Genomic DNA, 26,980 nt, shown 5'->3' with positions numbered 1-26,980 from the left:
CGCCCCGCCCCGCCCCAGACAGGATCGGCCTGCGCACCCCCGCCCCCGGGCCTGGACGTCCCACCCCGCCATCGCCTAAGGAAGCAGCGTCGCCTGGGTGGGATTTCCAAGGGACGGGCTTGTCCGGGCCCCGGGACTCCCGACGGGACTCGTGCCCTCAAGTGGCTTAAGCAATACGTAAAGCTGGGGCTTTCCAGCGGGCGCTAGGGTTGGAAACAGTCAGCTGGCATCGGACTACCAGGCGCACAGCCTGGGAAGCACTGCCGGAGGTTGGAGTCTCATATCCTGCTGCACCTGCCCCAGGTCGCCCGCCTCCCCGCGCTGGGGCATTCCTCCCCGAAGGAAGTGAGCTCCTCATGCTTGGCTGACTTTTAACTTTATTATTGCAAATTTATGTCTCTCTCTATATAGATTCTTTACATACATATATAATTTCTCCACTGTGAGCACTGGCACATTTGCAAACCAATCCATGTGATAGGTGGACAAATAGGGAAACGCAGCCAAGTGAACACACAACCGCAGGGGCAAAAGCCCCTGTCAAGGGTGGGGAGAAGAGAAATACACTTCATCCTGTCTATTCACACACACAGCTGAGGCTGGTCCAACTGGATTCTCCTCCTGTGTCCCAGGAAACCTGTGCAAGGATCAGTCTAGGGCGACCACTGACATATTTGGTAGCTCTGGCTGGCTTTATTCGTGTCCTGAGTTAGTCTGTCCTACCTGGGAAGAGCAAGATAGCCCTGGGCTGCAAATCAATGAAGTGGAGAAGCACCACTGTGTGCACACGGTGCAATTTCTAGTCACAGCCACAGCACGCCTGAACAGACCATTTCCAAAAATGGGTCAAAGGCACATTTGGTGACAGGCAAGATAAGACAGAGGGTCTCGTGCTGAGAGTCGTGGCTGGGCCTGCCTAGGACTTCCTACGTTGTGTTGGGGTGGATACTATACCTTGTTATGCCTCAGTTTCCCTCACCTGTGATGTGGGAAGGGTAATAACTGATCTTATCCCAGGGAGGTGGACAGAGAGGCTGAATTGTCTAACAACTGCAAAGAGCACTCCTCCGTAATACTGTGCAGAACCACGACTGACACATTCAACCATGCAACAATGCAGAAGGGTAGAATTGTCCTTTCCTCCGAGGACTCGACATGTGACGTGTAGTGTCAGAACTGGCCAAATCCCTGCCAACTCTCCAAAGTGCACACATAACATCTAGCACAGCAGGGCCTCCGGGCACTACTGTAACATGAAAAGGATATTCTGATACGTGCAGAGGGAGGTAGAGGAGGATTGTGGCAAGAATTCAGGGAAGGCCTCATGGAAGATTAAACTTGGTCTGATGATTCTCTTTGGGCTGAGAACACACAGGAAGCATGGCAGGACAAGGAGGGTTTTCCTGAGAAGTCAGAGCCCTTGGAAACAGGGCCCCTAGAATTAAAGTGCTGCCTCCACCCTGGCTCCAGAATGGCTGATACCCTTGACGGGCTCTTTACAAGGACAGCTTTCTCTATGATGCTCATTTAACGTTCACAAAGCAACCAGCCAGGATAAACCCTCACGGCTTGATCCATAGGGTAGAAATCCATCTAAGAACCACAACAGCAAGTGATTCCACCTTTGCCATAGGCACTTGGGATCTGCTCAGACTGCTCTGATATTGTATATTAAAAATAACGATAGTAAGAAACCCACACATCTTCAGGAAGAAAAATTAAGGCATCTGTACTTTTTGGGTCTAACTGTCTGGCCACCTTCAATCCATCTGGATAGACCTGATTCCTTGTTTACCAGTCATTATGTCCCCACTGCTTGGGCTAGCCAGGCAGGGACGGGTTGCAGTTTCTCAACATCAAACAAAAACAGGCCTGGCTGGTCCAAAGGAATTTGGTATCTCAGCAGAGAAGGAACTGGCCAACTTGTCCTCTTGTATTGTCTCTGGTCCTCAGAGAGGCCTTCCCCTAACAGAACAGAAATGGGCCATCTCTGAGGACAGATGCCAGCCCCTTCACTGCAGGGAATGGCATGTGCCTCCTCAAAGGCGATTGTCTTCCTCTCACCACCACAGACCCAGGAAAGGCACACCGAGTCCCCTCATGTATTGAGCTGACTGGGGAGTCAGTTGGATCCCACCACCTCCCATCCTGTTCAGGGCCTCCCTGCCCCTGCATGAAGATCTCTTTGGTATGGGGGAAGTAGCTGTTTCTTCTTTCCTGTAAAAAAGCCGCTGGTGATGATACCATGGAAGTGTGGGAAGTAAGTTTGTAATGCTGTCTGCGTGACTCATGTGAAGGAAAGCTGGGGTCAGGGCCCCAGTCAGCCAAACACCCACACACAACGCACTGTGGGAGGCCACTTGGCTTCTGGATATGTTCAAGGCAAGAGAATTGCTGGCAGTGTCTGGATTTCTGGTCTCGCCGAAAGTCCCTGGCCAGCTCCCTGGCACTCACAGGCTGAGACTGCATGGAGCAGTTTCCCCTCAAATCATGGCCAGGCTCTCAGAGTGGCTGTGGATGTGAGGTGTGCTCGATGTGCTGCTGTCAGCTTTGTAGCTTTTTGGAGCCCGGCTGGCTTTCAGGAGGACCAGGAAGGTTTCCGTGGAGATGGCCCCAAACTCAAAGGTGAAGGTGCCGTAGAAGACCAGGACATCTATGATGAACACCCACTCGCAGAGGGCAGCCACATGCTGGAGCACAAAGCTCTCCTGGATGAAGAACACGCCACCTGGGGGTGCCAGAGTCAAGGAAACCGGCCACAGACAGCCAGGCAAAGCATCTCTGCCAGGGGGAAGGGTACAGGCAGCTGCACAGGGCACCCAGGAAGACAGACTGCATGGAGACAGGCCCAAGTTAGTGTAAGATGTGCTGACAGCCTCTGCAGGAAATCAGTGCAGCACCTGGGTACCAGAAATACCCAACTCTTTCCCCTACCCCCAGAACCAGTCCCCAGGATGGATACATAGCCCCAAAGCAGCAGGGGATGCAGCCCTCATCCCCCAGCCCTGGATTACTCAGCCAGCAGCAAAGCCAGCTCACCGTCTACTTGGAAGCTGATCTTAATCCTGTTCCCATTCGTAACAAGGGCAGAAGTCCCCGTTCACTTGCCTGGAGGCAGGACCATGCCCTGGATCAGATGCAACAACTAGTGGGCATGAAGAACAACACAATCACCAGTATCCTCCAGTCCCAGCAAGGGCTGCCCGTGTAGGGGTCCAGCCTCTGAGGAGCACCTTCCCATCTCTCCCCCCACACCCTCCCCCTCATTAAGTTAGTTATTGACAGGGCAGTTTACAGAGGTGCTGAACTGGAACGTCCAGCTGCCTTTTGGAGTGAATTTACCAGCAAAGGTCCTAGTGGGTTGATTATCAACCTATGAACTCCTGCATGCCAACAGAAGTCTCCCATGGCAGGGGCGGAGAGGGACTCTCATGCACAGCCGAGGGTGTTAATGATCATCTCGGCCTGATCCTTCCAGCACAAAGTCTGTTGTCAACCAGGTACTAGTATGCAAGGAACAATCAGGTTTGGACTCTCACACTTGCCTACTACCCCGTGAGGTGCACGCATCAGGGCAGTCTCTATCTGCAGCAGGGATCCTCTAGCCCTTTGCCACCAAGATCATGTGGCCAGCCCCAGGCAGAGATCTGCACGTTCCCTGTGGGAACTAGGCATCCACTTCCCACTGAGTTTCAGGAGGAACTGGTTGCCCAACTCCCTCCAGTCCCTTGGAAAGCTCCTACCTTGGGTTCTTCCTACGCTCCTGTGCATGTCAGGGGTCCTTTGTACAACACATGGTCACCTGCTCTGGTTGCCTCTTCCATTTGTTTGTGGCCCTCAGCCTCAGTTCTCTGGAAAGCCCCAGTTCCTCAGACTAAGGCTGGGCCCTGCTCCGAGTACTCCACTCCTGACTGCTCTCCACATCCGTCTCACCTTTATCTTCTTGCCGCTAAGCCAGTTCTCCTGCAGCCTCCTCCCCTTCTGATTCCATGGCCCTGCTCTACCCCCTTCCTCTCTCATACACAAGTTCTACCGTGCACCGCACCCACCAGCTTCCACCTCCCAAGGCAGGCATTTACAGCCTGGAAGGACTCAAGGCAAGTTTAGTGACCAGTGCGCAGGTTCTAAACAAATGCTCCTTGCTACCAAACCAGGATCCCCAAACCATTTCAAAGCTCACCCAGGGCAGGGCCTGAACCCACAGTCCTCAGAATAAGTCTCATGCTCAGCCTTCTTTGTCCTGCCCTACTCCCTCCGAACAGGGGGCTTTTCATGGCGCCCTTCCAGAGACCCACCACGCCAGCTCAACAAGCTCACTGACTGCCAACACCCTGGTTCCTCCCAGTCACAAAGCTCTGCCACACACTTCCCAGCCCTCCAGAATCTACACAGATCTCTCCAAGCACATGCTTACTTCCCTTCCTAGTTTCTGTGGGTGAGTTAGGACAGCAGAGGGATTTATTACTTTCAGATCCTCTGAGCAGTTAATTTTGCTAACTTTTTTCTGTGCTACATTGCACCCTGCGTCCATCCTGGGGGACCGGATGCCCGGACCTGCACCGTCTTGCTGTGAAAGATAAGAGGGAAAGGATTTCCCAGAAGCTATTCCTTTCTTATCCCCAACAGAAGTTCTCCACTTGGCATCAAATAACTCTTCTCATTACGTGACGTGCATTCTTAAGAAAACCCCCAGCAGTTATTTATTTGATACAGTGTTTGCAAGTCTCAACTGGTTACTGCCATTGCTATTTCTTCCAGGAAGAGCCCACAGTTTTATCCAAAGGCTTCGTGCGTCACAACTTTGTCCTAGAGAGGGACCAACCGCTGGGAGCAAGAAAGGATCCAGGCCTCTGGCTCATGGGTGAACTCCCCACAGACACTGCTGGGCCTCGGTCAGTCACCTTTACTCCTTCTGGATATGGGCCAATCCCCCATAGGTTGGTGACCTCACACACCCCAGGGCCTGTAACCTCCACAGGCATCTCCTTGCTTTCCAAGTGCCCCTTTCACTGGCTGTCTTCTCTCCAGGTATTTATAGACCACCAGTCACCACAGTGTGTGAACACTGACCACAGCCTTCCTCCCCATTCTCATGTCCCTAAATGCCCTGCCATCTCCTCCTATTTCTGTGCTTTGCCAGCCTGGCTTTAGCTGCACTTTAGCCACTCTGGATTCTACTAACTGCACTTGGATCCCAGCCCCTCCCTGAGAATCCAAAATCTTCCCTGCACCCAGCCAGTGTTCTTGCAACCCACGGGGTTCAGTATTCTGCCCTTTGTAAGGAACCTCAGCATTTCAAACCCAATGTGATCAATGGCCAGACAGACCTACTTCACAGCTATCTGTCCTGCCTATGCAATCTTCTGATCCTATCAGCCAGATGAAAATGCATCACAACTGAAACCACCATGCCTGCATCCAAGGGCAGATACAGGGGGTGGTGGGGGTGCAGTGGTGCACCCCCTTTGATTCCTGCTCCACTCAAACTTTATAGCCAACTGCCTGGGACAGGCAGCATCATTTCTATTCAGGCAGCACTGAGGGAGTTAACTGATTTCATGGCTCATTGTAATATATCCAATTCCTGCTAATCTCAGGTGCTAATGACCCTCTCTTCTTTTTAAATAGTCTTGATGTTCCATTAATCAAGTTATGCTTTCTTCTTCAATCTTGCTGTCTGTTAGCCATTCCTGGAAATATCTCCCTTCAGTTTCACAGCCTTGCACATTATTTTTAGTCCTAACTAAAAACCCTAATTCATAGATTCATAGATGTTAGGGACCTTATGGAAGGGACCTTAATAGATCACTGAGTCCGACCCCCTGCATAGGCAGGAAAGAGTGCTGGGTTCAGATGACTCCAGCCAGATGCCTTTCTAACCTCCTATTGAAGACCCCCAGGGTAGGGAAGAGCACCACCTCCCTTGGGAGCCCATTCCAGATTTTGGCCACTAACTGTGAAGAAGTTCTTCCTAATGTCCAGTCTAAATCTGCTTTCTGCTAGCTTATAGCCATTATTTCCTGTAACCCCCAGGGGTGCCTTGGTGAGTAGAGCCTCACCAATTCCCTTCTGCGCCCCCATGATGAATTTATAGCCAGCCACAAGGTCGCCTCTCAGCCTTCTCTTGCGGAGACTGAAGAGGTCCAGGTGCCCTAGTCTCTCCTTGTAGGGCTTGGCCTGCAAGCCCCTAACCATACGAGTGGCCCTTCTCTGGTCCCTCTCCAGGTTATCCACATCCCTCTTAAAGTGTGGCGCCCAAAACTCGACGGAGTATGCCAACTGCGGTCTGACCAGTGCCCGATAGAAGGGAAGTATCACCTCCTTGGTTCTGTTTGTCATGCATCTGCTGATGCACAATAAAGTGCAGTTAACTTTTCTGATGACTTCGTCACACTGATGACTCATGTTCATTTTGGAGTCCACTAGGACTCTGAGATCCCTTTCTGCTTCCATGCTGCCAAGCAGGTCATTTCCTAGGCAGTAGGTGTGTTGGATATTTTTCCTCATTAGGTGCAGCACTTTACATTTCTCCTTGTTAAATCGCATTCTATTCAATTAAAAAGTTATTCATGTATGGTAACTTTATAAACAGTCACCCACGTTTCCTGCTGTTCCACATCTGCCTCCCTATGGCAGCCACATGTTACAATTGCCAGGGATTGCCCCCATCAGTCACAGCTACCATGGTGTCTATCCAGTCCCTTGTTCTTAGGGGCCGCTCCTTCACAGCCTGGCTATAGGACGCATCCGCTACAGCCAGGACCCAGCACAGTTACCCCCACTTGAGATTTCCCAAGATGGCTCCTTTTGAGGTTGTTCCTTTCGCAACCTGGGACTACTGGCCTCGAGATGTCCAACATCTCCCAAGTCAGCCGCGTTCCTTATGGAAATGACTGACAGTGAAGTGATGGATACACTGTCAAGATGCTCAAGAAGGCTAGATGTTGTTTTACAAATCTGAATAAGAGGTATACCTTTAACTATGCTGACTACAGGAATAATAAGACAATACCTTTTGACTATTTTGCCTAGATTATTGTGTTTTCAAACTTTATATATAATTTAGCAAATTAATGCACATTCCTATAAAGTTATATTTGATTTTTGCTTTCATCTTAAAAGAATAATATATCAGTGGCACCTAGCATATTAGTGAGTTTTCTAGTTTCTCTTTAACTGGAGAAAAATATGTTGTATCATATGCAATGCTGCACCATACCATCTACACCTCCTTTTTCAAAATCCTAGATCCATCCATGCCTGCAGCCACTCTTCTCCCAGTCAGCACCTCTGAGGAGCCAGACTCCCCATGGTTCTTGCACAGGCCTGCTCTCCCTTTTCATATTGCCAGGGGCTCTAGAGCTACACAGAGCCTTCACCTTCCTTTCCCATTTTATCCATGACCTCAGTTCAAATAAGCCTCAGCTGGGTCAGCCCAGACACTAATTGCCTTTCTTCCAGGGAACACAACTTCCCCTTAGTCTCAACACCCCCTCCTCCCATTGCTTTGTGTGCAAACCGTCATGCCTGCTAATTTAGCTGCCCACACACTGCCTCTCTGACCAAGCCTGTGTTACTTTTCCCTATATCCATGTCTCTAATTTAGCTCCCTAGTTGGGTTTCCTTCTGGTGTTTGCACTTGACACATTTATAGCTTTTCCCTCCTCCCTCCTTTAGCCCCAGATTTTCAATACAGTGAGCTATAGACTTCTCAGGTGGCTGACTTGGTCAGGGCCAAGGGTCAAATACACTGCAACCTCTTATTTACGTTGCACCAGTGCCTCAGCCACAGCCAAGACCCTGGTGTGCACGAGGCTGGACAAGCACAACACAAAGCTGTCCCCGCTCCACAGGGTTTAGACTCTGAAATAAAGGAAGGTTGTGTCTTCGCAGTAGTGGGATTTGAATCTGCACTGAGGAAAAGACAAGAGCCTACGTGCAGTGTCAGACCATGCCACCACATTACCAACTAGACTTGAGCACTGACAGTGCTCAAGGCATCAATTACAATGTGTTGAAGCAGCCTCCCCGCACATCTACCGGCACCCTAGGGCAGGCCTGTTGCATCTCTATTCATCCTTGAGTCTCCGCCCCACTTCTAATCCCAGCTGACAACACCTCTTCTCACTTGCCCACACCTCCTTTCTGGCGCTGCTTCTCCTTGTCACTGTAGGGCAGACAAGGGTAGTACATGCTGTGCTAGGTCAAGGTGGGCTGCTTTGCACAGCTCAGCAGGTGAGCAAGGACATTCCCCCCCGCGCACACACATACACCAGTCTTGTTGTCCAGCCCTGCAGCTTGCTTGACTCCATCTGGTTGTTTGCACACACTTGACACCCACACACTTCTTACCCAGGTGCTGATACTGGGAAAGGATACTGAAGACAAGGGTGATGAAGGCCAGAGCAGTGAGGACACTGCGCAAGTGGCCGGTCCAGTAATGCCTCCGGGTCTTTGCCATGCGGTATGTCAGAACTGACTGCAGGAACAGGAAGAGCATGCTGGTGGGGAAGGCCACGCCTGCGCCAATGTAATGCAGCACCTTGGCATGGTCCACCTGAGAGAGAGAAACCATCGGGCTGAGGGCACGCAGAGACTGAAGCCCTTGGACAGCCCACACACTGCCCTCCTCTAGCCCCACAGCAGCCCACTTCTGGCTTTATGCTGCTGGGCTCAAACTGGTGCCGCATCCTCTGTCAGTATGCTCAGGCTCCGCCGTGCCATTCACAAGCCCAATTTTCACATATGAGACTCGGGACGCCAGGCCCACAATGCAGCCAGATAAACAGAGTGAGGGGGTGGAAATGGGACATGGTGCGTCAGGGCTCAGACATACCAAGAATTTCCCTCCCTCTCACATGAAGCTTAAGGTCTAAGATGCCCTGAATCTGAATTGATATAGCAAGGGGGAGGGAGAACCCTCCCCCCGCTAGCCAAGGGGTCTCTAGTCCCTTGGATCTGATCTCATGTTCAGAGATGTTGGGATCAGGACCTTGGTTTACATTTCCAGCTGCCACTTTGAGTGGATTGAGCAGGGGAACATCCATCAGGCCTGACCATCTCTCCAGCCTGGCTAAGGTGCCATCATGAAGGCACATGTCCTGTCTCCAGAGCCGGATGACAACTCTCAGCTTTAGCTGGAAGGCATACGCCGTGTCCGTGAATCGGGCACTGTTTCCTCCAGCAGAGGGTGCCCTGCACCTGTACATAACCAGCCCCGCTCCTTGAACCCCACCTCGACCCACACGCCGGGCTGCCCGCCCGTCTGCATGAAGTAACCAAGTTAGGGCAAGGCTGAAGCCACCACAGCTTTGACCTCAGAAGGCAGCGTCTGGAGCACTGTCCTGGGCAGAGGAGCTGGAAACTATTGTGAAAGGAAAAGAGGGGAAGCCAACTGCTCTGGGCAGGCAACCGGTCACTCACAGCCCTCTGCTGCAAGCCTGTCCTGCGCGCCTATCAGCTGGATTGTCAAGGCTGGTATAGTTCTTTGTTTAGGAAAATGCTCCCCCCATTCTGTGGTCTTAATGGAGGCCCAGAAAACCAGACACCACGAAAAAGCAGCGTCTGCCCAGACACGTTTCCTGGCACCAGCAGGAGTAAGCATCCAGGCCTGGCTGGCAGCAGGGATAGAACAGACATCCAATTCACCTGCACCGCTCTGCAAAGGGGAAGCAAGCTGCTTCCACGGGCGGCAGGGCTGCACACTCACAGCCCAGGCTCCCAGGAGCAGAGCGAGAGCTGGGAGGACCCCCAGGGAAAAGAACGGATCAAGGGGACCCCCAGCTCACTGCCCCGTGAATCAAGCTGCCTTGCTAGCCCTCATTCCTTTGGTATATCTGGATGCCTCTCAGTCAAATTGCTGTTCCTCATAGGGAGGAAGGGCACTGCCACTGTCTTGCTGTACAGATGGAGAAGCTGAGGCAGAGTGTCTAAGTGACTTCCTTAGGTAGCACAAGGAGTCTGGGACTGAGCTGGGAATCAAACACCAGCTCCTAGTCCAGGACCCCCCCGCCCCCAAAGCGTCCCTCTTCCTTGGAGGTGCATTAACCTTACAGAACTAGAGGCCCTGAGCTGGTGACCACTTCCTCCACACTGGGACCTGGACAACTGCTTCCTCAGTTCACCCTTTCACCTGTTGGCCAGACCCAGGGCTCAGCTGCAGAAGCAAGCAGATGCAGAGTAACCCCATGGTAGCCTCTCTGTGCCTGTGCCCTAGGAGGGGTAGTGGGAACCCCCAGGAGCTGCACATGGGGGCAGTGCTGTGCCAAGGGGAAGTGGTCCTGCCCCAGCAGATCCACAGGAGCACTATGGGAAAAGTGCTGGCCCCCGGGCTCCAGCTCTCACTGACTCCACCCACTGGGGGATTGGGGCCTGCAGGGAGTAAGTTGGCCTTGCCAAGAGATTTTCCTGCACTGCAAAATGCCCTTTAGCTGGAGCTGCCTTTTTCTGCCCCCCTGCACCCATAAATCATCTCCCCACATGCCAGCATGTGCAGGGGGAACAGTCATGCTGCTCCAGCTCCAAATCCCTTCCACTGGCCCCCCAGTTCCAAGATCTCCTGCTCAGAGCTGCCCTCCTTAGCCAGCCTCAGGTGGACTCCCCTTACCCCGCTCACTGAGCACTCAGCCTCTCTGGCCTGCTCCAGAGCCTGCTCCTCCTGAGCTTGCACCAGCTGGAAGACCTTGCCTTGCCAACAACTCTCACTTCCCACTAGCTGTGAACACCAGAGAGCTGTTTGCCTCTTCCCCACAACACTGCTCTGCCCAAGTCAATGGACTGTGACAAGCATGGTGTGGGAAGCAGATACAAGATGAGCAGAGAGCTGGCAGGCACCTGGTGACAGGATTCACTTATCCAGGATACCTCCTTATCTACCCAGCATGACTGATGAAAGTACACAGTGGAAAAAAACCCAGATCCCAGGGCTCAGCCGTCCCAAATATTGCATCAGTGACCTGACCTCGGACTGTGACTTGCTAACATCTGTGACACAAAGCAATTGGTTTGTGAAGTCCCTGTGCCCAGCACCAGCTGAGAGGAAAGGCGGTCCACAGGGGAACAGTAGCAGCCCTCAGTACTTCTCAGAGGAGGGTGGCAACTTTGCAGGCTTCAGAGTGAGTTTGCTCCCTACCTCATTCTCAGACCACCCTCGCTATCTCTGCCCAGAGTAAATGCAAAGCCACCACCTCAGCACAACTTGCAGACTGAGCTTTTAAAGCCCTGAAGAGCCAAGAAACTCAAACAATTGTGCATACCTGGGACAGATTTTCTTACAGCCCCTGAGGAGGGGCGGGGGTGGGTGACAAGATGACAGATGTCTAGCTAATGTTATTGCCCAGGTATTTGTTTTACAAGATAAGGGATGAACTAAGGCTGGCAGCTGAGTCTGGGCCCAGAATTAAGAGCGTGCAAACAAAAGGGGAATTTCAGAGCCCAAGGGAATAGAAACACTTGCTTGGAGTAATACATGAAAATGGGAGGTTAAAAAAAAGTAGCCACCTCCCCCTTGGTGCTGGGAACCCTGTCAGCTGGAAGCAGGCTAGTGTCCTACATCAGGGAGTGAAGTTAACAGGGCTGCTATCACCATCCAACCCAAACACACTGAGCAGAGTTGGGAAGCAAGTGAGACCTGCATGGGTTCTTCAGCCTCACTGTTCTTGGGGTCACTGGTATAACGCAAGGAAGGGAATCTGGGCTCTCTCTTGGCAATGCCTTCAACTGGCTGATCATGCCCAGCCTGCTCATACAGCACATGGATCTACTAATGTCTACAAGGAAGCCTGCATCACCCAACTCTGGACCAACTAAATCCTTCTTCTACTTCCAAAGCCTTCTCCCAGCTGTCAAGCCAGTGACTGATAAAGGCCTCCCCAGAGGAGGAGTCTTACCTGGAAGTTGCCAACCATGGTGAGGCCAGCAGCACAGATCCAGCCTGCTGCCAGGCCCAGGGTGTTGACGAGGGATGGCCCACAGCACTCAATGACATGTGCATATCTCAGCAGGCCAACGAGTATCACTACAAGGAAAACAAGAACCATTGAATGCTGTATCACCAGCACAAGCCTCTTGCTTTCAGAAGTGAGACCCTCCAGTGCCATGCCAGAGCCAGCCAAAGGGGCAAGAGCATCTGGGCAGAGCAGCAAGGTCCTCTTCATTCACGCAGAAGAGCAGGAGCCTGGCTTTTCCCCACCCACTCACTCCCTCCAGCAGAGTCCTGCATTTGGTCTTATGGATCTTGCTAAGATGCCCCAGGCTGAAGTCTTGGGCCCAAATGACTGCAGCACTCTTGGTTCTCCTTGGCCCTTGGCCTGGGTGTTGCAGCATGCATGTCTGGGTTAGCTCTTCCCAGTCCTGCACACAAGGCCTGCCTCAAGCATGAGCACAGCAAGCAGCTGCTCATTCAATGGATGCCCTGTACTTGCCCCCCACATCAGCAGTAAGCTTAGCTAGGGGGTGTGTGTAGCCCAGCACACTGGAAAGCCAGTCCTGCTGGAGCCATCCAGATGACTCTGTCTGCATCCCCAAAACTAGACTTACCCATGAATGAACCCAGGCTGCAGATGAGGCTGAAGAAGCAGCTTTCAGGGGGAAGAGTGCCACACTTACTGCAGAGAGAAGACAGGGACTGTAAAATGCTTGGCACCCAACCTTTGAAACTCATGACATGTAGCAGCATGGCAACAAGGTGCACAGCCACTCACAGCACTAAGGGATGATGGGCATCGGGCCTGCTGGAGCCATTGCTGCTACTGGAGGTGCTGTCCTTCCAACCCTGACCTTGCTGCCCAGGTGCACACCTGCAGGCTAGACCCAAGATCACATGCCCCGTCACCCAACTGCAGGCTCCACCAGGTCACATTGGGTTGGGTCTCTCAGGACATAGGGAGGCTGGAGCAGGACAGCACATGCACTTGGTTTGGACTCCAAGCTAGAGCCAGGCTCCAACATGCCATGTTTGTAGAGTGGGCCTTGGCAGAGACCTCTTACTACAAGCTACACCACCCCCTTCAAAGAGGTAGTGTTCTGGCCTGGTCTGCACCCCCTCCAGCCAGCAGTTTCTAAACCAGATGGGAAAGGAGACTACAGCCAAGAGCAACAGCTACCCGTGCTGCCCCTCCTCACTGCCTCCGATTGGCCTATGGTGTGAGGCAGGGACACTGCACTAGGACCCTAGCTGCTGTACTCACCCCCTCCTCTTCTGTTCACCAACACTCATGAGTTCAGGAGGAGAGAGGTGCAGGCACCATGTCGCCACTCTGCCCTAGAGGAGCATGGCACTTGGGGTCAGGCTGACACAGGCAGACAGGCACTTCCCTGTACAGCCCTTTATATCTGCTGGCCCCACAGGTGCTTAAACAATAGCTTGTCCCTCACCCCAGCACCAGGCCATCCTGCATGCCCCAGCTCAGACTCCTTTGCTGAGCATATAGGTGGAGAGGTTGGCATGATGGCTTCCTCAGCAGCAGCTGAGCTTAGTAGCAGCCTGGGGCCATGCTGGGATGTGTGGGGCTTGGGGACTGTCTCTGGCTTCTAGCAGAGCTGGAGTGACCACTCAAATCTTTCCCTTGCTGCCAGAGCCCATGCTCCACACACCCCACCAGCCCCCAACACCTCCCCATGCTGCCACAGAAGTTGTGGGTGCCTCCTCCCCACCACAAGCACAAAGCTCCAGCTGCTCATATGCCCAGCTCACCTTGCTATGACTCACCCCACTAGACACAGCTTCCAGAGACCCTGCCTTAGACAGAGAGCAGCTCTCATGGAGTACATGCCACCTGCCAGGTGCTAACTTCTGCCAAACCAGTCACCTCCTGAACTCCTTACCTAGACCCTCCTGAGCCCCCAGCCTAAATGTGTGTGCACGCACTTACACACTGCATCCCCACACAGACCTGCTCAGTGCACACACTAACCAGCCAAAGATGCACATGCACTCAGGGACACTCTGCAGCCCTGGCTGGGAGTGCTGCCTCCCCTGCCAGAGGGCCCCAGCTTGCAGAGACTTCATCTTTCAGATTCTGGTGGAGCAGAGAACATGCCCTCCCCCCAGCTCTTCATTTCTCCTCTCCCAGCAAAACAGCAGCTGCACACCTGCTCCCTGCTGCCTCCAGCCCCCAGGACTCCACGCTCTCACATTCCTCTCCCCTGCCACCCCTGCACCTAAATCTAAGATTCCTTTCTCTAACACTCCCCGCATCCCTTCCTTTGCTGACCCTGTTCTATATCCTGGCTTCCCACTGGGCTCCAATCCTCTGCATTTCCTCAGCCAGCCAGCCTGCTGCCCTGCCCCCAGGAGATGCCAATGCCAGTCATCCGGGAGTGCACGGCTCCCTGCAATATCCTGTCACAGTGCAGGAAGGATGGGTGTTACAGACCTCCCTACCACCACCACCCCGCCCAACCAACACAGCAGGGGGCTCAATGTACATGTCCTCAGCTGAACAAAACACCTGCTCCCAATCCAGAATGGGGCTGCTCTGTGCCATGGGCCTGGGCAAACTGCAGCAGGGAAATCCATCACAGTCCCAACCTAGACCCTCGGGCTCTGCAGAGCTGCATCCCCACAACCCCATGCTCAGCCCAGGTCTTGGACAGAGATAATCCTCCCCATACCCCTGTCTCAGAAATATGGCCCTCTGCCAAATGTGGCACTGACCCTGTAGCAGGTGGACCTGCCCAGCAGATGCCCCAGCCCTGACACCCAACCATCTTCCTGGCCACACCCCCCTGCAATACAGGATCACCCCACCACTGCAAAACTGGACGCAGTCATAGCATGGTCCCTCTTGCCTTAGAACAACAGGTCCCCCTTCAAAATACTCTCCAAGGCTCTGCTCCAAAGTGTATCCAATCCCAAATTCCCATGTCATGCTGGCACTGGGACACATGCAGCCCAGCCTGTGCCAGCCAGGACAGTTCATTCCAGTTTCTGCTACACTGCCAGGAACAGGCTTACTGTCTCCAGAGCAGTGGTGACGCATGGGGGGTGCACATGCACCCCCTGAGCGCCCCGGTGCACCCCCTCATTGGCCACGCTCTAGGTGATAAGCAGGGGCAGGTGGGAACATCGGTTGACCCTTGAAGTGGCTGCAGCGATTGGCTATAGCAATCGGCCATCATGGGATTGGCCACGGGGGTCCCCCCAGGCAGTGAGATTGGCTGCCAGGGGGATCCCTGGTTGGCAGGATTGGCTGCCAGGACGTCCCCCCCAGTCAGTGGGACTGGTTGCGGGGGGGGCGGGGCACATGCCCCCTAAGGTGGCACCAGTTGCCTATGCCCCAGAACATGCTGCCTTGGGTTGGTCCTGCACAGCGACCTGGGTCCAAGTCTCAGAACCCTCAACGGAGATGTGGAGGGACAGAAACACCCGGGGAAACCTTTCATCTCCTCCCGCTGACTCATGCCTCTCGCTCCCTTCCAACTTGCCAGAGGGAGAAGGGCTTTCAGCTTGAATCTAACCAGCACCTGGCCCTTGCAGCCCAGAATGAGGCCCCTCAAGCCAGAGGGAAAGGCAGCAGCAAGGTAGCTGGGCAGAGTTTAAGCCCTGTGAATGCAACTACTCAGTCCCAGGAACAGGACACAGGTGCGTGCCCCCAGGGCCTCTTCGCTTGGCACTGGGGAGCGTTAGCTCTTACCTGACGAGGGGAATGTGATCCAGAGTACAGCATGAGATTGGTCCATCTGGCCCACAGGACTGGTTATAAATCCTGGGGAAATAAAAACAAGCAAGTCGGATCTGTGGCCATGGCATGCTGGGCACCCGCTCTCTGTGCCCAGTGGGACCTACAGACCCAAAACAAGGAACGAGAAACTCTTGGATGCCCACGTGCCCCAGGGCTCATATGCCCTGCCCATCCCAGTGCTCTGATGAGGCTTGTACCCACAACGCTTCAGGAAGAGTCATGGCCCACTCGTGGCAGTTCGACACTTCGGCTCCTAGAAGGAACTGTGCTCCACCAAGCATGTTCTCAAATAGTCAAGTCACTTCCCCCACGACTAGAGACTTGCCCTGTACCTTGGGCAAAGCTTCTGGGTGGTTTAAGCCTTGGGTTAGGGTTCACGTCAGGTCTTCTCTCACCCAGCCCAGTTTGCCAGTTCTTAATACATGTCCCTAGTCATCATCGTTGGCCAATCCCCACAGACAAGCACGACTGCCTTCCATGACTGCCGCATGTGTGGGTCCAAAGACAGCTGATGAGGCCAATCCAGAATAGATGGGTTCTATTCAAGTGCCGCTGCGTGGAAACCCTGCCCAACCCTGTGTCATCACACACCTCTAGCAATGCCCATTTGGGCTGCTCTAGGCAGACTCCTGCAGCATCCAGAAGCAGGGAGCAGGCTGAACTTCTGACAGGGGCTGGCTAATCATTTCATCAGAGCAAGCCAACAGGACAACAGCTGCAGGCTACCAATAGCCAAGCAGCCTTGAGAAGGCTTTCTCCCCACCTTGAAGGAGCATTTCCAACATAGCCTTAAATGTTGTTACCCTGAGCAGAGTCAGTGAGAAGCATGCACCTCATACAGGCTTGCCACATAGTTATGAGCTGGGACACCCATTTCATTGCACGGTCCCAAAAGAACCATAAAGATGGAGGAAGGATGAAGGAAAAGCCCAGTGCTGCAGGCATGATGGGACATGTGGTCCTCTTCCAGGCCTCACTTTTCTCCTGACTTAGCCACTGAGCCCTATGAAACTAGTCAGGCCTCAGTGTCCCCCACTGCATGGTCTAGATGGGAGTCTATGGCTCACAGCACACGGGGGCAGTGAGGAAGCTGGGAACCGGTGGAATCTGGATGCTCAGCTCCAGAAAGCCATAGCAGAGGGACCTGCTCAAGTCACCCCACTAACCAGCTGCCAGGGTCCTGTCTCCACAGGGCTCAATTTGTGGGTACCCAGAGGAGCAGTGCTGGGGCAGCTGGTGCCCATACCTCATCCCACTGCCAGACCGCTTGCTAAGACACCTATGTGCCTTCCCATGAAGAAGGAAGGCCACACCTCACAGCAGAACCACTAGCACAGCTGTTTGAGCGCTTGTGGCACTTGGGTCAGGTCCCAGAGGACTGGAAAAGGGCCAATGTGGTCCCTATTTTCAAGAAGGGGAGGAAGGAGGATCTCAGTAATTACAGGCCAGTCAGTCTCACCTCCATCCTTGGAAAGGTTTTTGAAAAAGATTATGAAGAATCATATCTGTGGGAGTCCAACAGGAAAAATAATGCAGCAGAGAAACCAGCATGAATTCATAGCAGGTAGATCATGGCTGACCAATCTGGTTTCGTTTTATGACAGGGTCACAAAATGCTTAGATGCAGAAGCAGAGGTGGATGTCATTTTCCTAGATTTTAGCAAGGCCTTCGATATGGTAGCTCAGCCCATTCTCATAAATAAATTAAGAGTCTGTGATATAGATGTTTACACGGTCCGGTGGGTGGCAAATTGGCTTAGCAGTCGCACCCAGAGAGTGATAGTAGACAGGTTGGTATTGACCTGGAAGGATGGGGGCAGTGGGGTCCCGCAGGGTTCAGTCCTTGGACCTGTACTCTTCAATATCTTCATCAGTACCTTGGATGTGGGTGTGAACTGTAGTCTGTCCAAGTTTGCGGATGATACCAAATTGTGGGGTGAAGTGCACACTTCAGAGGGTAGGGAACGACTGCAGGCAGACCTGGACAGGTTAGAAAAGTGGGCAGTACACAATAGGATGCAGTACAACAAGGACAAGTGCAGAGCGCTGCAACAAGGGCGCAAAAATATCCATCACACCTTCTGGCTAGGAAGTGACCCTTTCAGCTGCACAAAAGCAGAAACAGACCTCGGAGTCATAGTGGACTCCAAGATGAACACGAGTCATCAGTGCGATGAAATCATCAGCAAAGCTAACTGCACGTTATCATCCATCAGCAGATACATTTGTCACATACCTCGGAGATCCAGTCATTCAATATAATGGAGAATCAATGAAATAGCTATAACTTTGTTGTTTTCTGTCTGATTTGGATGAAACTCACAGGGGCGGTAGCCTATGCTGAGGCCACAAAGCTTGCCAAGTTTCAAGAAGACTGGTGAAGGGGTTTGGGGGGAACTGCACCTCAAGCGGCTAACAGGCAAAACTCGTGACACAGATGACCCTGTGTGTGTTAAGGTGCAGTGGGCTGAAAACTGCAAGGGTGGTGGCCCCTGCTAAGGCCACGAGGCCTGTCAAGTCAACTGCTTTGGAAAGCCTAACAAAGCCAGTGCTTCAATCCTGACACGTTGCTTCAGATGCCGAAGCATCCGAAGCTTCTCTGGATCCGAAGCACAGTCCGAAGCCTTGCACAGCCCTAATGACAAATAGATCCAAGGAGGTGATACTTCCCCTCTATGCGGCATTGGTCAGACCGCAGTTGGAGTACTGCGTCCAGTTTTGGGCGCCGCACTTCAAGAATGATGTTGATAGATTCAAGAGGGTCCAGAGGAGGCCACTCGTATGGTCAGGGGCTTACAGGACAAGCCCTATGAGGAGAGGCTGAGGGACCTGGATCTCTTCAGTCTCTGCAAGAGAAGGCTGAGAGGTGATCATGTGGCCACCTACAAATTCATTAAGGGGGCGCAGCAAGGTATTGGAGATGCTCTGTTCACCAGGGTGCCTCTTGGGGTAACAAGGAACAATGGTCACAAACTGACAGAGAGCAGATTTAGGCTGGATATCAGGAAAAACTTCACAGTAAGGGTGGCCAAAATTTGGAATGGGCTTCCAAGGGAGGTGGTGCTCTCCCCTACCTTGGGGGTCTTTAAGAGAAGGCTGGATAGGCATCTGATGGGTCGTCGGACCCCAGCGCTCTTTCCTACCTAGGCAGGGGGTTAGACACAATGATCTGTTGAGGTCCCTTCCAACCCTAACATCTATGAATCTATGAACCTCAGTGCTGTGTCAGGAAACTCAACGCCCAGCCCATGCAGCACCCCAGCACAGATAGGGAGAGGGCAGACACAGGGAATGCCCCCAGCCACACCCAGATTCTTGGGACACAGCAGGGACCTCCAGCAACTGGACTCTCAGAGATGTCTAGTGCCGAGATGATCCCTCCCCACTTAGCCAGGCCTGAGCTACCCAAGGAAGCAACTGACTGCAGGACAGTCTTCCTGAATCAACTGAGAAGTGGTGAGCTTCCCTGTCAGGTCCCAACAGCCTCCCAGCTCTACAAGGTAACTCCATCCTGTCCACCACATCACTGCCCCGGGAGCTCCCAGCCTCTCTCCTGTGAGACAACCCCCCTGAAGCACTCCATGCCCCCCCGCCTCATGCCGCACTCCCTCTGCTCTATCACAGCCACTTGGGTGCCCAGCCCCACCACGCAGGTGCTCAATGTCAGTGCCTGGGCCATGGCTTCTGCTGTAGGCCCAGCCACATGGTACTGCTGTTGTCCTAGCTGTCACCCCCTGCTGTAGGCCACAGAGTATAATCAGCTGCTCCCCCAAACACAGCAAGCTCTGGGGTAGGCAGCAGGCAGGGCTGTGAGCAGGGCAGGGAGAGAGGATCCCTGGGGCCAGCGCAGAGTTCCTCTGCAGCCCAGGTTTGCTGACTGGAGAGGATCGCAGGAAGCACCCCCTTCCCTGCCACCCCCGCAAGAGGAGGGACACAGGCATGCCAGGAACAAGCAGCTTCCTGCTTCCAAACACACAGCATCAAGAGGTGAGAGAACAGGGTGGAGCCAGGCAGCGCAGCCACAGCTCCAGACTTGCAGGAGGAGGAAGCTCAGCTCAGTTTACTGGAACTGCAGGGCAGAGGAAGGGTGGGGGGAGAGGAGGGACCATAGGGAAGTGGCGCTCTGCTGCTGTATCCAGACCAGTGCTGCAGGGGAGCAAGCACCCTGGGCTGGGGAATGGCAACCCCCAGGGGTGCGAGCTGCTGAGTGCCCTGGGCAGGCAAGACAGGGTGACTCTATGGACTGTTAGCCACAGTGCCCTGAGGTGAGGCCCTGACTGGGTTTTTGCTCCTTTCTGGCACTGCCATTCACACATGGGAGCTGCCGGTCCCAGAGCAGCGGAAGACAATGCTGCCCAGTCTTTCCAGGGCTGGCCATGCCATGTTGAGGGGCCAGGGTGGGGAGGAACCAGCCAGCACTGGTTGCTGCTGCCACTGGCTGGCTTTGCTGATGGGTCCCCCAGGAATGGCAGAAGCAGGCGTAGACCCACCTTGTTTTGGCCTCTGGTCTGGATGGCCTTGCAAGTCCACCACCCTGATGCCTAGGCATCAGACCAGAGAGGTCCCACAGCATTGAGGCTGAACACTGGCTGTCCTGAGAGGGCCCAGTTGTTCCCCATTCAAGACTCTGGGGCCCTCAGGAATGGAGCTGGGGAGCCCGCACTAGGAGCCCCTGGCGAAGAACCCACGGTTCTTCCTCATGACTCAGGGCATTTACAACCCAGCCAGACTGCACCTGGAGTCCTTACATTTTGCCCTTATTTCCCACCCTAAGTTGCTGTGCCTGGTGAACAGCCATGATGTTCTACCCCAGAGATGGCTGTAGATGAGCTGTCCTTGCTCAGGTTAATGCATAAATTTGTAGAAAGCAGTTCCAACTGCCCTCCCTCCTCGCACACATGCGTGCACACCGATTCGAGGAACGAGAAAAGGCTGCCTCTTGTCAAGACAGTCTTGTCCCATTGCAACCACAGCTATGCGTGTCACATGCCACTGCCTGCAACACTTAACTATACCCCTTAGCAGACTTCTGCTGCCACATTACCCCCTGCCCCTATCACCTCAGGGGCAATGGCTATGGGTGCCGGAAGCAACAGCTAGTCGCTGACAGGGAGGTTTGTAGAAGGATGTGCCAGGAGGTGGCATCCAGAGGCTAGCATTTTGACGCCCTGACATGGCTACAGAGGAGAGATCACTGCAAACGAGAGTTTGTCAAAGAATTCAAAGATCATCCAGGGTGAAAGGGAATAAAGAAACATAGCACCTGCCCTCCCCAGGAGCCTGTCTGCTGGCCACATTCAAAATGCCCAGCGGTTACCAACAAGTGCTTCAGGGAGTTGCACCTCTAGCCACATTCCCCATGCCTGTAGCCCTGTGTTCAGTGTACTCCACAGGCATTAGCTCATCTTCACAGCATCCCTACAGACAAGATGCCACTATTAGCCCCTGCTCATGGGCAGGTGGCTGAGGGACAGGGAGGCAAGGCAATGTGCCCAGGATCACACAGGGAGCTAGCAACAGAGTAGGGAATAGTACTCACAGTCCTTCCCCCCTCACAACCTGCTGCACAGGCTTCCAGGTCACGCTGCCTCCTTAGGAATATGGGCAGAGATGGGGAGGGGAAACCCTGCATCCACCAGGCAGGGGGAAAGTACAAGATGAAACCATCGGTCTGGGGACAGACTGATGCCATGGGATGGAAACAGCAGGTCTGGTGAGGCACAAGAGCTTGCATAGTGGTAGGGCTGAGTGGCAAGCCAGGGAGATCCTATGGGTTTCCAGGGAGATCCAAACTTGGACAGACCAAGGCCTGTTTCCCCTTAAACTAGGCCCAAACATAGAAGCTGCGTGCCTCCAGCAGCTTGCAGCAGTATGACTGCAAGCTGCAGTGCCCAGGACAGAGCCCAGCCCCAAGGGAAAGGAGGGAGAAGGGCACTACCCCCCTGTTGAGTCCTTTCCCCCACTCCTCTCAAACCCCTTGAGCTCCTAGTACCTCCCTGACTGCTTGAAGGGGCCCAGGAAACAGCCCCAGAGGTGGTTGCTCCCAGCTGTGTGAGGGAATTCCTTATTTGCCTCGTTATAAATGACTGTGGCAGCGTCCTCAGGCCCCTGGCCAACCTGTTAACTCCAGCACATACAGCTCTTGCTTGTACCTCTGGTGCAGGACTGGGAGGCTGCTCGGCAGCCCACACAGCAACACTGCAGTCAAAGATGGGCTGAGTAGTGGGACAAGCTAAGGACAGACCCACATGACAATGCGGTGGGTCCCCAGGATACAAATTCCTATGCTACCCACTCCTGTGGGGCAGAGGGAAGAAATCAACGGTTTTAATGCCCCTGAGCAAGGAGGACAGTGGCTTTCACGCCTGCCTGCAGCAGGACAGTGAACAGGATAACTCTGCACTGGGCACTCACTGGCTGTGTACGTGGAATCCCACTTTAACCTGCTGGTCTCCCATCCAGGGGCCAAGCTGGCTCAGCCTGCTTAGTGCAGGACACCAGACAGGACAGAGGCAGCCTGAGGACAAACATGCCAGGGTCCTGGCTCTACCCGTCTCAAAACAATCCTTTCCCCACGCTCCCGGCCAAGGTCCAGCAACCCTAGACCTGCTGGGCACAGGCCAAATAAATAAATAAAACTGAATATAAAACCATAGTCCCACCCCCTCCCTTCCCTGGCTCTGCATGTGGATGGCAGGAGGCAAGTCTCCAAAACCAAAGCCCCCACCTCCAAAGCCCTCACTTCAACAGGTGGCCAGGCTCCCCCTCACTGCAGAAGACCCCTCCGCAGCCAGACCTAGCAGTGGCATGGCAGAGGTCCCATTGTCCTGCACCTCAGGGCTTCAGGGATAGAGGGGAAAGCAGGAAGAGGGGAGCAGGGAGCAGATTTCTGTGAGGACCAGGCCAAGGAGCACACCCTCCTTCTTCCCCAAACACTGCAACCACAGGCAAGATCAGAGCTGCTCTAAGCCTGGCAAGGAGCTGGGAACGCAGCAGCAGCCTGGGATTGGTGCCAGGAATTCAAGAGCTGGGTGGGCAGCAGCAGTGGAGCTCACTCAGCCCCACAAGTGCTGCCCCCTAGTCCTACCAGCCCATCCTGGAGAGCAGGAAAGCATCTGTGTCCTGAGGGAGGAAACAGGACAGTTGCACTGCAATCGCATTCCTCCTCCCTTCCCTGCTTCCCTTGGGCTCATGGCATGGGAGCAGCCTGGAGGCAGAGCGCTGTCCCTCAGCCAGGCCACATGACGGGCTCCAGCTGAAGGAAGGACCATGTCCCCAGCGCTCTCCCAGACTCCGGGGGAAGAAGCTGGAGCAGGTCCAGACCTCCTGCAAAGATCTGAGCTCGGGTCACTTACTGCTATGATCCGCTCCAACTGTAACTGCTCAGGCACTGGAAATACACATGGCCCCTTCCCTCCACCACAGTCACTCTGGATACACCCGTGCACCTCCTGGCCCCGGGACCAGTTCTCTCTCAGAGCAAGCGTCTGCACAAGCTCACACCCACCCACACTGCAGCAGTATCAGCACAGGCTCCAGGGGGACCAACACTGGCCACCCAGGACCTTTGTCACAGAGTTGACTCAGGCCTTCCTCCCCAAGGCAGCGCAGCTACTGAAGCATCTGTGTTAGCAGTGCACAGGCCATACAGCCGAGCAGTTCAGAGTCTCTCCACTAGAGAGGTTGACCATTATGTTGTGACAATCATATGAATCAGAGGCTGTGAGTGCCCAGGCTTACAAACACCCAGGCCCCCTGTCTAGAATTCCTTCTAACCTCACAGGTGGAGGCCTCAATTAGCAGCTCCATAGTAAATGCTGACTCTTTCAGTTAAAAGTAGGCTCAGCCTTTGCTAGGCTTTAAGTAAAAGCAAGGGCTGATAGTTTTCAAAATTACGGTGCTTACTCTTTGGGCAGAGATAGAGTTTTCAGTAAGTCACGCTTGAATCCGCTCTGTAAGGGCAGAGTTAAAAAGCACTTCTCTTTGAAAACACCAAGGCTGGGGGCTGGTGTTTTTTTCAGATCTCCTAATTTACACATGGCTTTGTTTTCCAACCTTGAAACCTGAGAGAAGTGGAGTTCAAGGGAGTCTCCTGCAGGGGCTGGGCTTGCTTTTTTAAAAAGAAAAAAAAAGCCTTAAACCCAAATTCTTAAAGCATTATTCATCATTAGCATTCTGTTTATGCCACGGAAGCCAATGCTGACAAACACATTCTTCTCCAGACAGAATAAAATATTCGACAGGAAACGGCGGCATATATATACTTTTCCTTTTCGCACTCCAGAAACAGTAAAATGAATGTGGACTTTCTGGGCTGAGCTGCTTTGGAGACGTGACAAGTTAGAAACCATTCAGAAAAATTTCCAAAGACCAAACAGGGCGATTTTCCAGCCCCAGTATTGCTCGGACGTCTGGGAACTTTCTGGAAAGTTCTGCCCTTTGCTAAAATCCCACAGGAGCAGTTTGACGAAGATCCATTTGGTCCTGGCGAAGTCAGGCAAAGGGGGATGTCCAGGCTCAGGAGAGGAAACGTACAAGTCTCAAGCATTCCCAAGGAGATGCATCGCTCTGTAATTCCCTGAACGGCTGTTTTCAGACTCTTGGTGAATGGCAACATTCTTATATGTTTTGCATGAAGGCTAGGTTATTTACTGAAACAACCATAACCACGTATTAACCAGGTTTTTGTGGAGGACTTTTGTACAGCATCAGTCATCCTGAAGGACCCTCCAGCACTTTGCAAACTCAGAGCTGGATCCTGCAAACACTTCTACATGCAGGCAGCTTCAGCACAGCACTTCCCTCTACTAACCCAGGCACTCACTGGAGGTCTCCCATCCAGAACTGACGCATTTAACAGGAAGACTAGACAGCGTATGCAATCCCAAGGAGGCATTTTGTGGAAACAATGCAGCAAGGGTGAAAAAGCTTTTAAGCGACAAGCCCATAGATAACACTAAGCCCTTGGTCCCCAGGACACCAGCTTCCTGAAATAGCCCAGCCCCACCCACTGCTCCACCACCCGGCTGTGACACTTGCAAGCTCAGGGTGACCTGGCGTTCATCAGTAAGAAGGTCCAGGGAGCGATTCAATTCTCCCCAGGGCCTGTCTAACCTGCTTTGCAACAGCTCTCCCTTGGACAAGCTAAGCATGTCCAGTGCTGGACTGAACTAGGTTGAATCTGCCAGCACACGTGTGCCTGGTCACTGAGCAACAGCCTCGTCTCCCTGCATGCTCTGCTGAAGAGCCCAGGGAATGGGAGGGTTCCTGCATCACGCAACATCCCAACCTGCCAGCCACAAGACATCATGCCAAGGCCACTACAGGCCTTTCTACTGTGCTCAGAGAAGGACCAGCCATGACTGGGCCTACAGCCAACTGAGACCCTACCCCAACCAGCACCAATCCCTTCCCACAGCAAGGCTCCTTACCAGTTGTGGACCGGGCAGATGTGGTTGTTGGAAAGCGCCATAGCGTACCTACAGGAGAGAGAACACACGGTCAGCTCAGCCTCCCATCTCACTGCCTCCCCTTCCGGTTGCACTGCCACCCTTCAAAACAACATATTTTCAGCAGGAACCACAGACTCAGCACCGCCACCTCCCATGGGCCATCCTGGCACCTCACTTGCGTCTCTCCTAGACCAGCCAAGCCAGGCTGGAATGCTACAGCTGGTGACCAGCACTATACATAGGGTAAAGGTCTCCCTAGGCTACCAGCCTCAGGTTGGATGCACGGACTGCCACTTGCTGAGCAGCGCATTTCTCGCTCTGATCATGGGCTCAGACATGATTACTCCATTCAAAGGACCCACCTCCATGAAGGCAGGAGTGTGACTCAAGACACTGGCACCCTGACAGCTCCCCTGGAGGACACTAGTGGGCCCTGACTGAGCAGGACAGGAGAAGGCAGGTGGGACCCCACAGCATGGACCTCCCATGGGGCAAGGAAGTCAGGCCAGAGAGGGTGAGTTGATGCCTGGTAACAGCATCTACCTGGCAGAAGCACAGGGCCCACAGCCAACATCTCACATGCCATCACCCACCCCAAGCCATCATCCCAAAGGCTTTTCTGACCTGACAGAAAGGCGGAGAGCCAGGCAACGCAGGCTAGTGCAGCAGTCATGGTGCTGAAGAGCCAGGGAGCCACCTCTGGCCTTGGCCAATTCCCATCGGCAGCTTGCTGACACCTTCTGCCGCTCTCCAGCACCCACATAATATCCTCACCAGATTTTTAAGACTTTCCCATGATCTGCCTCCAGCAACGTGGATCAATCTGTCCTGTCCTGTCCCATTCCCTTCCAAAGGCAGCTCCCCCATACTTAAGGTAAAAATCCTCTCCCCCCTCTGCTGACCAAAGCAAGCAACAAAGCCCTCCACATCCTGTAGGTGCTCTGTTTGTTCCCCCCTGTGCTCCCCACACCCCCTGCCCAGGGCCCTAGCCTTGGCCCTCCCTTCCCAGTCAGGAGCTTCCCCACTTTCCCCCTAACACTACAGCGTATTTCCCAGGGACTGAGGGGGCAACTCATAGCAGCTGCTGTGAAAGATACAGGCCTCCTCCCTTCCTCCGCCTGCCCAGCACACCATCCGCCTGCTCCTCTGCGAGGACCATAGATCCTCCAGGCCCCAGAGCTCTATCCATGCACTCCCCACCCTCTCCTCTGAGCAGATACCCCAGCCAGACCCAGCCCACGGGGCAGGCCCACAGCCCTACCTCATGCATCTCTGTGCTCAGCCCTTGTGCATCTCCTCCCTGGTGCTGAGGGGCCTGTTGCTTTTCTGTCTCATTATGTGACACTCCCAAATACAGGGAGAGACCCATGCAGATGGATACACAGCAAGAGAGAGGGTTTATTCATGGGCACATCAATCCTGCATTTACAGATGCCTGCCCTGTGGGACAGGGGGCAGCCTGCCAGGCAGAACTGGGCAGCATCCCTGTACTACAAATTAGCTGTGCTGCTCATGAGAGGCACGAACTGTGTCCATCCAAACCGCAGCAGCTGGCTACAGCGCCCATCACAGTTCCAGCCTGATTTCAGCAGGGCATCCAAGAGGGACACTAAGTTGACAGGAGAGAGAGGCAGGCAGCTTCTCTCACCAGCCTTTTCCAGGGGCAGGAGGGTGACCCAACAGTGATCGCACAGAGCCAAACAGGCAGTCACCCAGGGCTACACAACCCTACATAACTCACAGGCTTCTGGGACACTACGGCCCAATCCCATGTTGACCGTGCATTCATGATGCAGAACCAGGGCCCAGCCTTGCAGGTCTGTCTCCCAGCTCTGTTACCACCAC

The 26,980-nt window shown here is 53.7% G+C and overlaps 1 protein-coding gene across 1 annotated transcript; it reads right to left on the bottom strand.

The window, feature by feature from the left end:
- Positions 1–360: 360 nt before the first annotated feature.
- Positions 361–26,980, bottom strand: LOC109287416 (transmembrane protein 150A-like). Its single transcript, XM_019502497.1, has 7 exons — positions 26,877–26,980; positions 25,115–25,162; positions 15,636–15,707; positions 12,538–12,605; positions 11,889–12,016; positions 8,380–8,557; positions 361–2,728 (listed from the first exon to the last, which is right to left on the bottom strand). Exons 2-7 carry the CDS (start codon positions 25,153–25,155, stop codon positions 2,484–2,486), a joined length of 732 nt encoding a protein of 243 aa, XP_019358042.1. The 5' UTR covers positions 25,156–25,162; positions 26,877–26,980; the 3' UTR covers positions 361–2,483.

Source organism: Gavialis gangeticus, unplaced genomic scaffold (assembly GCF_001723915.1).
Source record: "Gavialis gangeticus isolate Ggan-Ray unplaced genomic scaffold, GavGan_comp1, whole genome shotgun sequence".
NCBI classification, from domain to species: domain Eukaryota; kingdom Metazoa; phylum Chordata; order Crocodylia; family Gavialidae; genus Gavialis; species Gavialis gangeticus.
The sequence above is the reverse complement of the archived record's forward strand: the minus strand, read 5'-3'. Positions and strand labels throughout refer to the sequence as shown.

What these genes read in the sequence shown, in the direction of transcription:
- LOC109287416 (XM_019502497.1), bottom strand. Translation starts at nt 25,155, where the DNA reads ATGGCGCTTTCCAACAACCACATCTGCCCGGTCCACAACTG. An exon ending in GATCACATTCCCCTCGTCAG is followed by an intron (nt 12,606 to 15,635) that starts GTAAGAGCTAAC and finishes TTCTCTCTGCAG; the next exon opens with TAAGTGTGGCACTCTTCCCC. An exon ending in CAGCCTGGGTTCATTCATGG is followed by an intron (nt 12,017 to 12,537) that starts GTAAGTCTAGTT and finishes TTTTCCTTGTAG; the next exon opens with TGATACTCGTTGGCCTGCTG.